The 16792-nt window shown below is 42.5% G+C and overlaps 1 protein-coding gene across 22 annotated transcripts in view; it reads right to left on the minus strand.

Annotated features, from left to right (window-relative positions):
* FBRSL1 (fibrosin like 1) overlaps positions 1-16792 on the minus strand; it is a 544864-nt gene that overhangs the window by 381768 nt on the left and 146304 nt on the right. For all 22 annotated transcript variants that reach the window (XM_074606379.1, XM_074606373.1, XM_074606392.1 and 19 more), the window contains exon 2: positions 15588-15788. In XM_074606379.1, coding sequence (XP_074462480.1) covers positions 15588-15788 — 201 coding nt within the window. The remainder of the gene's footprint in view (positions 1-15587; positions 15789-16792) is intronic.

Raw genomic sequence — 16792 nt, forward strand, 5'->3', positions numbered from 1 at the left:
CTAACCAGCTCTTCACCCTAGAAGACCTTTGGAGGGTTTATAATTAAGAAAAGAAAATGCTTAGCCTAGAAAACTCGCACAGCGAGTTTGCTATCAAGATCCTTCCCTGGGTTTGGACCGTGGAAACACCCTCAGTATTCACACCTAGTTCTCAATCATGAGATGATGATTAATACCAGCATTAGATCATCCTCAGCAATTGCCGGAGCTTTCGGCAAGATTCTTGCTGGATTGAATTATTGAACGGTGCCTCAGCACCTCTAAGCAAGCTCTTGGAAACTGAAGCTGGCATCCATCCTGGGCACCTGATGTGGTACATTCACATGGCATGATGCAGAAGTACTCGCTTGGATGGAGTGACTTCTCCCATGTTCTGTATCTGAACCGACTCATCATGCTTTGGGTCAGCTCTCAGCTGATGCAGCAGTGCTGTTTCCAAATCCAGTCAAATCTCTGTATGCTGTCTCACAACTTAAGACCAGCCCCTTAAATCTCGCTAGCAAGACCAGGACTCCTACAGCAATGACCTCCTCCCTTCCTTCTTTAGGTTGAAAAAACAGCCTTGTATTTTCCTGTATGGTAATAAAATAATCATCATGTCCCCTGCTACTCTTCTTCCGTATATTGCAAGCATTTTAAAAAGGAAGTAAAAATTATTATCTCCACGTTACAGATAAGCAACCAGACAATGGATGGCTAAGTAATTTACCCCATTGCTCAACAATCTAGTGGCAGAACTTGGTAGCACAAATCCTTCAACCTCAACAACTCCACCAGTGAGCATTATTGGCAAGAATACAGCCTCTCCTCTTCCAGAGAGAGCTATTTTTTGAGGAGGAGGAGGAAGAGAAGGGCTTCAAAATCACGTGTCTGCAGTGTCTGGAAACAGAAAACACCCAACTCGGATACTAACTGTGATCATGCTAGAGATCAAGATTCCCATTCAATTCAGAAACAGAAATAGTACATAGAAGTTAATACCTTATGGAGTGACTACCAGGTGAAAGCCAGCACCTGATAGTGAAAAAAAACATATCACTTGTTACATTTTTATTTTAATCTATGTAGTTCAGCATTAGATATAGCTAATTTTTTTGATAGGTAGAAGGAAAAGATTGACTTTTACTGATTAAATCCTAATTCTTTCAGAACAAGCTTGAAGTCAACAAGTACATCAATACTTAACTAGGCGTTAACTAAGGGCTCTCATTTGTGTAGTTGCGTTAACAGACTGTTGCATAAAATGACTAAAAAAGCCTTTCAGCCTAACCTGTTTTAGCAGAACCACCTTAAGCAATTACAGTACATCTCAACAGCTCTTTGAACGGCAGGATATACCTGATCAATGTAAGTCACATGGTGCTGAATACTGCAAAAAAGTCTCTCTTTTCTCCATCCTGCAAATGAATACAGCTGAAGCAGTAGAAATTCCTGTTATTACCAATGTAAGTTAAAGACATTCTGCCTAAATAAATAAATAATAACCATTAGGAAAATAAGCACATGATGCCACAGAAGGAAGCCTCTGAAATGATCAGAAATCCTATTTTGAGTCCCATTAATGGAGCACAACATACATCTTGCAACAGCTTGCACATTTTATTTGCCTGCAATCTATCAAAATAGAAGAAACGCATTTATGCTGGTAAGAGGTATCAGAACACAAAAATGGAAAAAAGAGTAAACTGGTAAGTGGGATTTATGTAAACGCTTAAGTGAGTGAGGAGCACATCGTATCAAGAACTCACTGGGACTTAGGCTCTCAACTAATTGAATCCTTGTGGTGGTAACTTCTTGTAAGAGCATCTTTTTTTATTTGTGTTTACAAGACTTGAGTAGCAGAGAGCTTACTCTGTTTTTTAAACAGAGCTGGCTCTTACCGAAAGAATTCACAATTCTCTAAGAGCTCCCACTTCTGCACACTCCTAGTCCAGCCCTCATCAGCAGGATGGTTCTGAGGAACATCCAACAGCTGCTGTTCCAAGCTCTTCAGGACCAAAGGCGACGCATTCCTGAATGCCCCTCTTCCACATAATGGCAGAGCTAACGAAGTGCGGGCCTCCAGGGTCTACATCATTGCTAATTTCTTGACACACTTCATGCTTTCTTGTTCATTTTGCAATTGAAATAATTTTTCATAAACCCACTTCTCACCTGGTTGTTGTTATTTATTGAAACTGAGAGCACAGGGATTTGTCAAGTTCCCATACAACTTATTCTGTAACTCGTCTCCCTTTGGCTTTGCCCTAGGCTTATGCCTGTTTGAGGTGACCCAAGGCTGCCAGACAACAATTCAGTTCCTACTAAATAACACGCACAAAAAAAACCCTTTTTTTTTTTTCTCTGGGACAACGTAGACTTTATTACATCTACTATTACAACGTGCCTATAACAATGTTCTCTAACAAGCAGCCCTAAGGTCAAATGTGTCCCTTGATCAATTTACTAGAGGTCCCTGGTGCTGCTGCTGTGGGTAGACTGTCTGGGGGAAAAAATAATCCCTTTATTCCTTTGCTTCACTGTAAGGAAAGAAAAAAAAGAAAGCTGTCAAAGACGTTTTTCTTCTCCCTCTGCTCTTGACAAGTCAGGTAAACAGGGAGGGAATATCTAGCTGCAAAGGACCATAAGAGACCAGCATTTGTACAGGCATAGAAAAACATACTGTTTATTTACCAAGCTACTCAATGCATGAGAATGATTCAGAACTAGGCTAAGGGGATTGGGAAGAGATGTCTTAGCAAAACACCTGCAAAGCTATTTTGCATAAGGACAAATAAAAGGCACTCTGGATGTGAGTGTCATGTGGTCATCTTTATACAAGAATTTCACAATTCAGTACATTGCTACAGTCAAAGCACCCTGACAAGTAGTAACACTAATACAGAGATGCTCCCAACAGTGTAGCCATCGTGTTAACCTACTCCTACTTTGCCAGTAAAGCTGTGACTGTTGTATCTTTGCTCAACAGATCAGTATCGACCATTAAGTAACGACTATACTCAGAAAAGCAGACTTGATACTAGTAGACTTGCTACAGAAATTGCTTCCTGCTTGCACTCAAGCAGCAGAGAAGGAGTTAATCTCATTGGCCAAAATGGCTGAGTATTGCTCTTACTCACGCCCAATTGCATGACTTTCGTTTCATATGTTGTGATTTATTTTCACTTCTAAGCATGGATTTTAGTCACAGATTGGTACTGACATTAAGGGAACTGCCCTATTCAGCCCCACAACTGGGAGTCAGACGAGAGCTCCAGGTGCCTCCAGCTATTAGTAAATGATTGTTGGGATTGTCTTGGCTTATTCGCTATGCACCGATTCCCATCGCTTCTGATCAAACATGGTTATTCCTACAAACACTGAATGAGCAGCCCCTTTAAATGACACCACCTCCCCCTCGCCCCAAAAAAAAAAAAAAAAAAAAAAGAAAGAGTACTCTTTGCGAATGACCTATAATGAGTCTAAATAAAGCCTGAGCTGTTCCTTACTCATGCATAACTTCATTGCTTCTGTTCCCTCCACACCCTGCCCAGTTGGCATAATTTGCAGAAGGGTTTTGGCATGGACAACTGAAACACCCACATGCTGCCTGAACTAAAAAGCTTGATCCTAGAGCCCTTTTCTTTCTGAGCAACAGCTAAATGAGACTTTTATTTTGGTAACACGAGCCCTGTCTACACAGTAGGTTTCAACCCATGAAGAGGGAACTCCAAGCATGTTCCCAGATTAGGACAGCTATAGCCCACACCATATCACCCCCCACAATGGCTAGAGAAGGCTTAAAACCTGGCAAAAATCCAACCTTTACGTTTCATGGGACTGGAATAAAACTCCCTCTAAATCAGCAGCCTCCACCACTAAAAGCCCAGCAGTCACCACGCATGGTAATTAGCGTGCACCTTGGTGTGGTCAAAAACCAAGACATGAACAAAGAACAAACGCAGGCCACAAGGAACAGTCACAACCTTCTTCAAAGAGCATGCATTCCCCACTCCGGTACATACCCTGAAACAATTTTAATCCATCTTTCCCTTTAAGCAGAGACAGCACTGCCACCGACAATGATACGACAGTGACAAAGGAGGGCTGAAATTCAGGCCCAAATTGTCATTCCCCTCAGCTAGGCAGTTATGCACATGAAACACTGCTTGTAAACACTTCTTTGTCAAACACTCAATTACAAGCTGCTTTATGAACAAAATGAGCCAGTCACAAGGAAAGCAAGAGACGAAAATGGGGAAGCAATCTAAAATGGCACACGGCCATTACGCCACCACGTCCCCCAGTGACGCTCGGGGCCGAACTGCCAGCCCCGCTTACAGGGGAGCACAGACGCGTAATGGGAAAACACAGAATTCAGCTTTTCAGAGTGGGGTTCAGGTTTTGTGGATCTAGACTTTGTTCTCCGCTGTAGGGATTATTTCCAATGTGGTAAGCAAAGAATAACTTTTTCATTTTTATATTATTAGTTTTGGCAGTATGCAACTGGAAGAAAAAGAGCACATGTACAAATGAGGAGCAAGCTAAAATATCTCAATTCAGGCAACATTTGCAATATGACTCTGTTCCTTCGTGTCATCCCTGTTTACCTTTATACACTGAAATTGCTCCCTACAAGCTGAAAACTAACTGGAAAGCACATTTATTTTTTTCATGTTAAAGCTGCCGAGGTACTCCACAGCAGAGCTATTTGACCACCTGAACTATCTCCATCTTCTATCCTAACGGACTGAGATATTAACTCCAAAAAGATACCTATGACTGACACTACAGCCAATAAACGTCATGTTAAATTACAAAATACTGCCCTGTGGCCACTCAAAAGTTTTGAGACGCAACAGAAAGACAACTTTATGAGATCCAGCCCCACCTTCCAGGAGGCTGCAATATTACAGCACCAGAGGGCTATTCATCACAGCACCGTTACTCCAGCTGCCCTGGACAGCATCCACTACTTGATCCATTACCTTGTCCTTCCATTCTTTTAGCAATATCACTCCAGTGGATAAGATTTCCCTGAAAAAGGTTTTTTTCTTGTTTTTGCTATTCAGTGTCAATGAGTCAAGAAGGGCTGTGAGAAGAAACATCAGAGAGTGCAAAATGAAACCTATTACCAGTCTTTTAACTTGCGCTGGATCTGCAGATGAAGGAAGAATCAAGCCTGTGCTCCTTTCCCTAGTGCCGAAATCAAAGCCTTTAACCAGAAGAAAGTGGAATGTGGAAAGAAGGGTGAAGACTAAAGATTTGTTTTTAAATTACAAAACCTGCACATATTTACATAACTGACTTTAGACACTGACTTTCAGAATCCAGAAGCTACCCAAATAATACTTTGCTTTGTAATCTCAACAACTCCAGCTGCAAAGAAACAAAATTGAGAGGAAGCAACCAGAAAAGAAAAAAAAAAACCACACCACAAAAACCAAACCAAAAAAACCCAACTAAAGAAAAAAACCCCGTTTGCATAGAACGATAAAGAGTTTATATGTATAATTCCTAAACTTAACATTTGATATACCCTCCTTGCCGGGATTTTTTTTTTTTAAATAAATTAATTTCAAGGCTCAACTTCAGAAAAATTTTAGAATCAATTTACAGTGCTAACAGCTGGAAAACCCTCCATACAGACAGGGCATATTTCAACTCTTGAGTTAAAAGACACATATAGCCAACTGTGCCTTAGGACTCCCTCAGCCAGTAAGTTTGGAAGAGCTTTAAATCTATCACAAAACCCTGCTGGCTTTATTTAATTCTTCAGTTTCTTTTAGACAAAATGTTAGAGAAAATAGCATGGGTTTCATGGACTGACTTTGCCAAATAAATAGTGCAATGGCATTCACCTGAAGAGCTACTAGTAACCTTGCTTGAAGGATAAAGGGAAAAAAATAAGTGCTTATTTTACCTAAGAGATGCCTTCAAACCAAAGACGTGCTTACTCAAGCTGTGTATATTCTCAACAGCTTGTGTAAACCATCAGTCAGGCAGAAGTATGAAAATTAGCTCCCTTAAGAATCCACGTTGAAAAGAGGTCGAGGGATGTGGGTAACGCTGCCCGAGGCTGCAGTTTGTGAGGCGAGAGCAACTGAGAGGTGGAAAACAGCATCATCTTTGATACGCTTCCATGAGGAAAGCCAAGTGAGCTGGACCAGTGCCATTAAATGACTTCAGGCAAAGACTGGCAACTGCCAGAGTGATTCTGCTACAGCTCCTGGTGCACCGATCCCAGCAGTCTCTTGCAGAAATGGAGATCCATGGCCAGCAATATGCAAAGATGAGGTCTGCATGTTGAAAGCAACAGTAACTCATGAAAAAGACATTTATTCCGCTTCAACCACAAGCGACATTGGGATGTCATTTTTATGTTTGTTTTAAATCAGCTCAGATTTAGACTGGAGCTGCGCAGATGGTTTAGTTATTATACTGATAAGCATGCTAAAGGAAGAATATTGTTCATCTACATCTACTACACTTGTTTCACACATGCAAAAAAAAATACCTGTGATCACCCCCAGAATTACAGGGATGATCATAAGGAACCATACTCTACCTGTTGCCGTTCAAAGGCTTTGTATTTTACTGCAGACATTTGGCACAAGCCCAAGAAGGGGGGCTCCAATTAGGTAACAGATCCCAAAGCCCTGTGCAAAGCTAGCTAAAATATTAGTTAGCTAGTACTTAAATCAAGATGGAATAACCCTTTAGGCACTTCTTGTCCAAACCAGAAAAAACAACATGCTTAAAAAGGCCATGGCTGCTTCAGCTGCTTCTAGGTCCTAGCTGCTTCTGCTGCATCTGCATTACACCCAGGAAAAGGGGCTCTACACGGCTCCCATGACACCCAGAACGTGCCCTATCTCACCGCCATGAAGAGATGTACAAGAAAAACCTCCAGCCAAGGCTCTGAATCTCTTCAAACAGCACACACTAGCAGGACTAGTCGGAGACAGAGCGCCATTCAAGCAGTACTGCGTTTCTCCATTCTTCAATTTGCTAAGATCATGAGATACAACAGAAGTGCTCTATCTTGGTGCCTTCTCTTCTCCAAAAGGAAATATACAAATAAAACAAAAAAAAAAATGAGAGAAGGGAAGAAGGAAAAGAAAGAAGACTTTGTGCATTGTGTCAACCAATTAAATTCAACAGAGAAAAAGATACAAGTGGTTATAGCTTCCTGTAAATTACTTCATGTAATTAAATCCCCTTCTCTAAATTACAAACTATTTTGCTCTTCTCTTATAACAATGTAACCAATGACCACCAACAACCTTTTTTATAGCATCTGATGCCACATAAGCTGTTAGCAATGAAATTTCCTTTTTATTTCTCCCTTTCAAAAGAAGCCATTGTAATGAGATTCATTCACAGCTACTTACAGAGCATCAGCGAGAAGAGAGGATTACTTTATTTCTCTTTTTTCTGCTCTTGTCTGAGGCTATATTTAAGCAAATGTGACCTAAGGTCCTTACCAGTCATGGAACTGCAGGCAGAGAAGTGAAAGGTGACCTGCAGGAGTTTTAAAACACGGAGCTTATAACTGATTTGATTCTTCACATACATACAACGTAACTTTCTTACCCTGTAGCAGTGCAACTTAACCACCTTCCTATTGCTCAAATTTTCTGATCTTTTTTAACTTTGAAAACACCAGGAATGCCAGGTCAAGTCTTCCCTGTTTGCTAGGGATGAGTCTCGAGAGATGAGAGCGGCTCTGGCTTCCTCCAGATTGCTGCGTTTATGAGATGTCTGTGCGCGTCTCTAGTTACCGAGGTCTGTTCAGCCACACGTTGCTGGGCCTGCAGCTATCGCGTCTTCTCAGAAGGGGAACTGAGAGGGAGACGCAAGGCCCCTGAAGATGCTGTGGTTCAGCTTCACTAGAGGTAGCGTAAGAAGTCCCAGTGCAGAGAAAGCACTGGTAGCATCGAGTGCTTTAATCACCGTGCTCTCTAGACCTGCTCTAACACATGTTAAAAATGCCAGCAGCCATCTGGAGGCCTGAACACACTGCTGTTGCCTAAATGCTGCTAAGTGGGAAAGGTGAATGGGGACAGACGGGAATTTTGGAGAAGAGGAAAAGCAGGGACAAAGAAGGTAGAAAACTGCCACAGGCAAAGCCTCGGGGTCTGGTTCTGAACACAGCAGGGTCAATGACATTGTAACAGCGTTATGATCCTTAAATACAAAGCGGGGAGCAGAGTGCATGTGGCAAGACACTGCATCCCCATCCCCACAGCCACCCAACCTCCACTTGCTCTGCCCCCCAACGAGCACATGCCCACCCCAGGGAAGCCCACAGCAGTAAGGTGGTGGTCCAGCTGAGCAAGTCCTGCCCGAGCCAGCGTCCCCCCGCCACACTCCAGGGCTGGGGCACACAGAGGAGCTGTGCTCAGAGGCAGCCGAGCCTCTCCAGGAGGATCAGGGGAGTCCTACAGGAGCAGGGACAAGTGGGACACACGGAGCAGCAATACTGGCAAGTGATAGTCAGCTACAAAAGGAGAACCCACTGGTCCAGGCAAGTGAATCAGTGTTTCACTACATCAGTGACAAAGACAAAGCCACGTTCTCCTACATATGATACTGTCAGCAGCCAAAGCACACTTTGTATCCCTCTGTTCAGAAAATATTTGCAGTGTAGTAAAATCCAGCATACGCTCCTGTTTCATGCTTCAGTGTTAGTCTGAAAACAGCTGGATTCCCTCCCCATTTCTAATAAACATGGTTTCCTCCATTTATGTTTTCCTACCAGAACTGCAGCGGGTTTTGAAATACACTTTTCCAGCGTAAGTAAAGGCCTTTTCCTGTCACAGTTCCCAGTTTTATGGCACTACTTTGCACTACTCCTCCTGAAGCACAGGATGTTATACAGGGATCTGTTACAGAAGCTGTGCTGCAGCTTTCAAATGGTGGCTGTATTCCCTTCACAAAGTTACCTGTGTCACAGCTACAACACAAACCTTAATTGTCTAAGGTTCATACCGCACTTTAAAGAAACACTGAACAAACTAAATGCTCTACGAAGTTCTCCATTACGGATTGGGCTCTGCAGCCTCCTCAAGAATCTCGATGAATTCCTGGATAAATTTAGCAAAAACAGCAGCACTTCTTTGTAATAGCAGGGTTTCATTTGGGAAATAAACATCCAGTATTTATTTACAAAGGATTTTTCCTCCTACTGCCACTGCTGTGCTATGCCCACTGCTTCCCCTCTACTTTGATGCAGAAAACAGAATACCAAGTGCCTAACCAGGACTTAAAGCAGATTTTTAAATTAGTTCCTGACAGTGCAAACAGATTGCTATTGATTGAAATGAGGCTGATTTTAGGCCTCGGATTAGCAAACCTAATGACTAAATACTGTATTGCCCATTTCAGTACTTTGCACCGTTACTCCCCAGTGGTTTTGCAGGCAGCTGTGAAGTCTCTGCACTTGCAGATTAGCGTGAGAGAGCAAGGCAAGGCCATCTGTGCCTCTGCCGGGCAGCCCTACGCAGCCAGAAACAAGGACCTCCTCCGAAATCTCCTGGGATAGGGCCCCCGGCACTACAACCTCATTAGGAGCTTTGAAGCCAGCGAGGCTGTTCGCGTGTTTAAAAGCCAGCACATGCTCGGCAAGGCTTCGCCACGCCGCAGCAGCACACCTCGCCGAGTGGCCGTGGCTTGGCCACCACCGCCCGCCTTGGCTCCAGCCCAAAGGACCCCATGCCCCAGCCCAAGCCACCTGCCCGGGGTTCCATCCAGCCGGGCTGGGCTCAGGGGTAGAGAGACTCCATGCAGGAAACATGGGCTGTGTTAACAGCCCAGCTCTCCCTGCAATCATAAATGCACACTTAAAGCTAATTGGCACAGAGCTTTCATGTTCGAATTGTAAATTCTTGTACTTACAAAGGTAGAAATGGATCCTGGTTTTAAGCAATACATGAAGCAACATTTTCCTGATTAAAAGAAAAGGGACTTTTTTTCCCCCTTTTGCTTTGTTGTTTAGTTTCAAAGAAAATTTAAATAACAATATCTGCTAACAAAAAGGGTAACATCAATTAGAAACAAAAAGAAACAGGTTTGTATAATTTCAGTGTTCAAAAGCAGTGGGGCGCAAACACCAAAGCAGCACACACCAAACCAAACCAATCCCCAAAACCCACATTAAAGGCAACCTTTGTTGGTTTTGGTTTGTTTTTTGGTTTTTTTTGTTTTTTTTTTTGGTAAGTTGGCTGCCTATAAGTCATTTGCCTTTAATAGACTGAGATACTGAAGGTAACAGAATAAGTTACTACTACATTTAGTCGCTCTCAGACACAATTCAGCTTCCAAATGCTGCTTTATTAAGACATGGAAGGACAGGCATATCCATACCTGTCTTCTGGCCTACAGACAAACACTCCAAAAGTTATTTTTCAGACTCACTCTCCAACATGGCTGCTGAACCTCAGCTAAGAAAGGTACATTTCAGCCTCTAAACTCTGCGTCACTAAGCAAGCACTCTGCCTCCAGCCCACCAGTGGCTTCAAAAGCACATCCAAGTTTCTGATTTACCATTTATCATTATCTGGAAAAATACAAATGAAAATCAAGCAGCTACACGCTCGTATTGTCTAACCAGCAGCGCAAACGGTGGGATGCCAAAGGAATTATTCCACGCAAGATATTTCATTAACCAGACGAGTTTCTACACTGTTTCACTCTACCTTGTTACAAGTCCCATAGCCTTTCCATACCACCACCCACGAACAATATCCGGATGAGGGGATGTAACTGGTTTGAAGACAAGGTATCAGTTTTCACCTAGACGTCAGAAGAAACAATGTGCATCCTGGCTGGAATGGCGATACTTAGCGTATCACCTTTAGCTCAGATCAGCAGTAACCCAGCCCGGTGTTCTGCAGGGGGTGGGGGCAGGGAAGGGTGTTACATTCATCAATGAATGTTGGATAATGAGCTGATGAGCATCACAGAAAAATCACATGAATAGGTAATCAAACATGTTAATGTAATTTAGCAGTTCCAGTCCAGTAAGAGCCACAGCAACAATATACATTAATCATCAATAACGCTCAGCAGTTTGACAAAGGCTGGGGAGTGAATGAGGCACAGGAATTAACTCCGCTTTCCCTCCCTCCAGGAGGCTCTGCTGAAGTCACAGAGATGTCACACCTCCAGAGCAACATGACAGCGTTAGCTTTCTTGCCCTTTCCTCCCATGTTCCAAACCCAGCACACTATTTATGAGCACTAAATACGTGCTACACCACCCTGTTCTCCTCAGCTTCTTTGAGACTCTTCCTCATCTCGGGTGATTTAAACAGTGGGTGAGAAAAGGAAGGAGGAGGTGTAAGACACTCATCTTCATGACAAATGACTATTTGCAGAACAGAGTGTTATCACAGCCGCATTTAACATCTAAACACATTCAACACACCGTGATGCTCCAGAGCTGACTAACCACAGAGCTTGAGGTGAAGCTTAACTTGAAACATCCGCAACTCTTTCCTATTAGCACCAACCCTCTTCAGAGGGAGGTCAGCCCATTTTTAGTCTACATACAGAAACGGCAACGGGTCCTGAAGCTCAGGAAAAACCCCACTGTTCTGCATCCAGAGTGGCCCCAGGCTGCTCAGACCTTCAGAGGAATAAGCAGCTCCAAAAACGAACCCAGCAAAGGGGAAAACAGCTCAGCTAAGGCTAATGAAAGACAGACTCAAGGGGTGACTCTCCAAAAACTAGAAGAATGACTTAGGACAACACAAGGAAGCGTAACTGGAACCAAGAGGTTTCATCTTGCATCTACCTTTTCATCTAAGTGACTTATAAACCCAATCACAAAAGGACACTGGGCTCCCCTCTGCCACCAGCACTGTCTGCAGCCGCTGAGGGGATTCTCTTCCACAACCCACTGGGTCAAACTCAGATGGCTTTTTAAAAAAGGCAATGACTCAATTTCCAACAAATGTTCCTGCGTTGGAGGCAACTACACACTTTCAAGAGGCATGCGTTACTCCCGGCCACACTGGCTACACTGAGATATTTTCTCATTCCTTGACATACCCCTGATGACCATGAGCGGTGTGTCATGGCCTCCCACCGCAGAGCAACAGCTTTCCCTGCGCACACGCATCGAGAACAGCCCCAAATCCTGACAAATCGTAGACGCAAGGACCTACGACTATTTGAAATGCCCTTTGTTCCCTCTGCTTGGCTACAGCAGGAGATAAACGTGTTTGAATGATTTTTATATACAGTTGGAGTAATAGGCTGGAAAACACAGATTGGCTCCTGCAACCCTCTCCCCATGCCCTGAGGTACAGAAGAACCAAATATTCAGGAGCAAATAGGAATCCGGATGCTTTGTCAAAAGGAGTGAAGTATTAATCTAATTTTCTAAACAAAGCAGACAACCTGGCACTCAAATCAGCTTACCACTTTTGCACCTCTCTACAAGGATTAGCAGAATGCCATAATTATAATGCCCAATTTGATTTATTAGAGGAGGCTGCGCAGAGAAGATGACAATTCAGTAGCATTGTGAAGAGAAGGGATGAGAGTATAAGGAAAGCTTCAAATTGAACAGAAATTTCTAAGCAACATCTCAATATAATTAGCATTAATTAGAGTAAGCTTTCCAAATTAGGTATAAACCTATGCTTAATAACCCTGACATGCAAAAATCACCCCCAAATTCCAGGAAACTTGATATTACAGCCAATTTGTCTAGACAGCTTGGCAGGAAATGCCAGAATTCTAGGTGTGAACTTTGTGGTTATTAAAAAAGGGAAAAATTATTGAACTTGTCTATATCATTTGCATAATTAGTTTGAACTAAGAATAGCCTAGTTTATCTAGCTTAGATTTTGCTGCTACTTTCATCAACCTTACAGACCTGAAAACTTGTCTGGTTTTCACAACTCTATCAGCTAGGATAATAAAAAGTATTTAAAAAAAATCCTTTTCAATAAAAGATGAATTCTAATTGTGACTTGTTTAAAGAGGCTATTAATGAGTCACTCATCACAGGTTTTATTTTATAGTCTTTGTGCAAGCTCCTCGCTCTTTTTGGATTTTGTTACTTATACTTACAGGAAAAAAATAGATTAAACAATGAAAGATGAATCAGGTTTTCATGAATGTGGCAGCAAATACCATATTTAATCACTGATGGCAGCCAAATACTAGCCACAAGAACCAGATAACAACATCCTCAATTTTTTCAAAGCTGAAATACAAATAATCTAAACATCTGGTAAACTAAGGCAGCAGCATGTCATCACAGAAACTGGAATTTGGCCAGTGCAACAAAACCTCTTACCCTAAAAGGTTTCTAAGGAAGTGTCATGAAATCCCTAGTGGCCACAACTACTTGAAACTCAGTTTTCAATTCCATGTAGAAGATGTCACTAATAACTACCCTTCCTCTTCTGCCATGGGTGAGGAACAGGCTGCCCCCAGCACGAGGGGACCTCCCCCGCTGCCCAGCAGAGCGCGGCCCCACACATCCAGAGTGGTTTAAGCACCTGAAATACACCGAACTCTCTCCAGCGTAATTTTAGCCCTGAAGGAACAACTCCCTCACCCTCAGACGGGCAGTATTTACTGAAGCCAAGCTTTCATGTTAGAAAGATTTTGGTGGCAATCGAGACCTAACGTCCTCCTGCAGTGCTCCGTGTTTCCACGCTCGCACTGCACCACTCTCAGTTGCATCAACATGAGCATTTGTAAGGTTACTCCGGGGACCAGAGCAGAAAGTGAGCCAGTTTTATATGTATTTTGCAATGGTCGCTGGATTGGTGTTTGGGGCCTTTTCACGCAAATAAAAAAGCCTGACACAACAGCAGCTTTAGAAAGGCAGAGGAGCTGATGAAGCACAGAGCCGCAATCCTGGTGTAAGCAGGAATACCATCCAGCACTATTACTTCTGAACATTTTATATCAAAGCCAGGGACTTCTGGTGAAATACACACTTAGCATTTTATGGGTTCAGATGCCAAGAAAAGGATCCTGGTTGCTCAAACTTTCATCAAAACTAAAATGTGCATCTATTCACCCATAATAAAAAGTCATTTTAATTTGCACGGAGTGAATATTTGTGCACAAATTCCTTGCACCTGTAACCAGAGGGGGGAACTGAAACCCCATCACTCAACTACTAGCAAAAACAAACAAGAAACTTGATGTATTTTAACTGCATATACACTGAGGAGTCTAAAACCAAAACATTTGGTATCACTTTGGGGAGTTAAAAGAAAACAAACCTGGCAAATATTTTACTAGGAGTGCGGTTACATGATTGCTACATTTGCAAGCAGAAAAATACTAACATCTTTGCATAACTATTTGTACTGAATTATTTCAACTTTTTTTTTTTTTTAAAGGAAGAAAATAAAAGTCTGCTAATTTGTTAATGAGAACAATTAGCCACCAGAAGACTGGGGCCATGAGCAGACCATTAGAATTTCTAATGTAAAATGTGATGAGCCCTTCTGAATGAATATGCTACAAAACAATCACAAAAGATTGCGTGTGGTGGAGAAGTTATGCTGGGGGTTCCATTAGATAACCTTAAAGATCCTCTCAAATCCTAAAATACTGGAAGTCTGAAAAAACACTTCCAATAACTGGACAATTCAATCTTTCATTGTCTGCCACACACACAGAACTAGTTTCACAGAACAGAAGGTGTGCTTGGGTCAAACAGCTCTTTTTCTCTGCATCACAAAGAATAAAAAATAGTTTTCATTGGAGTGTACTACTTAGCTCAAAACAAATACTGGAGGGTCAAGTACACTGGTCTTCCCAAGGGCTGCCATTTGGCACCACGTTAAGGGACAACAGGGAAAGTGTTTGTTCGTAGATACAGGCTGCTGTGCCATGTGAATTTCGAACTGATGAATGAGCACTGAGCCACCAACAAATCTCCCTGCTGAGCAGCAGCTAAGTGATAAACAGCCTGCCAGCCACAGTGCCTCTCCTTTGTCACCTCCCGGCTCTGTACACACCGTGGCTGGGACAGGAGTCTCCACAATCCTTCCCTCCAGCATCACAACTCTTAATTCATTAACGCTCTATCACATTTTAGAAGGGCACAGAGAAAAGACTCCGCAAAGCACAACGTCCTTGTAACTGACTTTCCACTTCTAAAATACCTGCATATTCTCTCTTCTTCAACATACCGTTTTGGGGACACATGAACGTGATTCGTAAGATGGACATTTGCAACTTCCAGGTGCATGTTAACAAGCACATCTTCCCCAAAGGTGGCTATGATCTGATTGATGATTTCTATTTGTGTCAAAGTTTGATAAGAGCCACAAACCTATGGCGTGAATTACCGCACTCTCTCAAAGTTGTGGGATACAAGGGAGGTCTGCTCCTTCCTTCCTACATTACCCAACACACCTGGTCTTCCATTTTAGCTTATGAAACTTGCCCGCAACACAGGATTTGTGCACTTGGCCAGAAGTCTTGTAAGAGACATTGTTTTCCACCAGCACAAGTTACCAGAGAAGCCAGTTACATTAACAAGCCCAACCTACCAGTGGGACAACATTTCACAGCGGCCAATGCCGTCATACAGTCGCTTCAGATGAGAAATAATTTCCCTACCTGCTTGGATAGCTTCAAGGGGAGTTTCTTCTTCATCCGTTCTTTGCCTCTTTCTGCCTCTCTCTCAGAGCTCCCAGCATCATTATTATGGCCGTTTTCACTCGGCTCAGCAGACACACAGTTTTCAGATTCTCTAGGTTTCTTTCCTGGATGCCTCTCCCATTTCTCCTTCCGCTCCTGAGGCTTTAGCGACATGTCCTTCTGTAAAGGAGCAAAAAAATAAAAAAAGTTGTTTGAGACTACTTTTAAGCATTAAGCAGCATAAATATTGAATAAAAACACAAACAAGACAGCACGTTCTTTCCAGAGATGACTTAAGATGAATAATTAGGCACGCACAACGCAAACAGTAATTTAAGATTAGATTAGGATGAATACTCTCCAGGCTATGTGTTTGATTAATTTCAGAGATGCTGGAACTGGTTATGAAAATGAGTTTGCTTCAGATTAATTCAGGAACCATACGTCAACAGCGCACGAAGAAATCAGCATCCTGGAGGAAAGCCTTTAACTGCTCAACTGAAACAGAGGTAGTTTTTATTTTGTTTTGTTTCTGATCTCAGAAAGCAACGTATCAGACCGCCCTTGAGCCTGACAGTCTCTGATTCACAGTAGCGTTCATATGGAGAAACGCACTTCTAAAGCCTACCGTGCATTCAATAAGCAAGCTCAGATCAATGGGATCTAAACACATAACAGAGGTTGAACACTTCTAACTGTTAAGTGTCTGCCCTGAATCAGAACTATAACATACAATCTAAGCAGAGTTTAAAAGCGGGTATGTCATGTCATAATGATTAATATCGGAAGTGAGATCAGAGAAGGGAATTACTACTGCTATCCCCGGCATCCTTGAGGACTGAAAGCTGAACTCTTGGTGACAACGTATCGACCGCTCCCCCTACGCACACCACACAGAGGAAGAGTTTAAGAAATAATATGCCAAATCACCATGACATTACTTCGCTACAGATAGATTATTTTTTTTTCCCCCGATGCCTTTTATTAACTGTTCAAGGGTAAAAACTAAACTCTTTATGGAACGTTTTGCAGAATCTCTATCACAATTATTTTTTTGTGTGAGGTACATATATCAGACTAGGAGATACCTTAAAAGCACTGCTCACCATGACAAAATTTGTCAGCTTCAGTCACAGAAATGTTTCTAAATGCCTCATCCCCCTTTTTCTAAATGCCTCGCTTCT

Source organism: Larus michahellis, chromosome 13 (assembly GCF_964199755.1).
Source record: "Larus michahellis chromosome 13, bLarMic1.1, whole genome shotgun sequence".
Lineage (NCBI taxonomy): Eukaryota > Metazoa > Chordata > Aves > Charadriiformes > Laridae > Larus > Larus michahellis.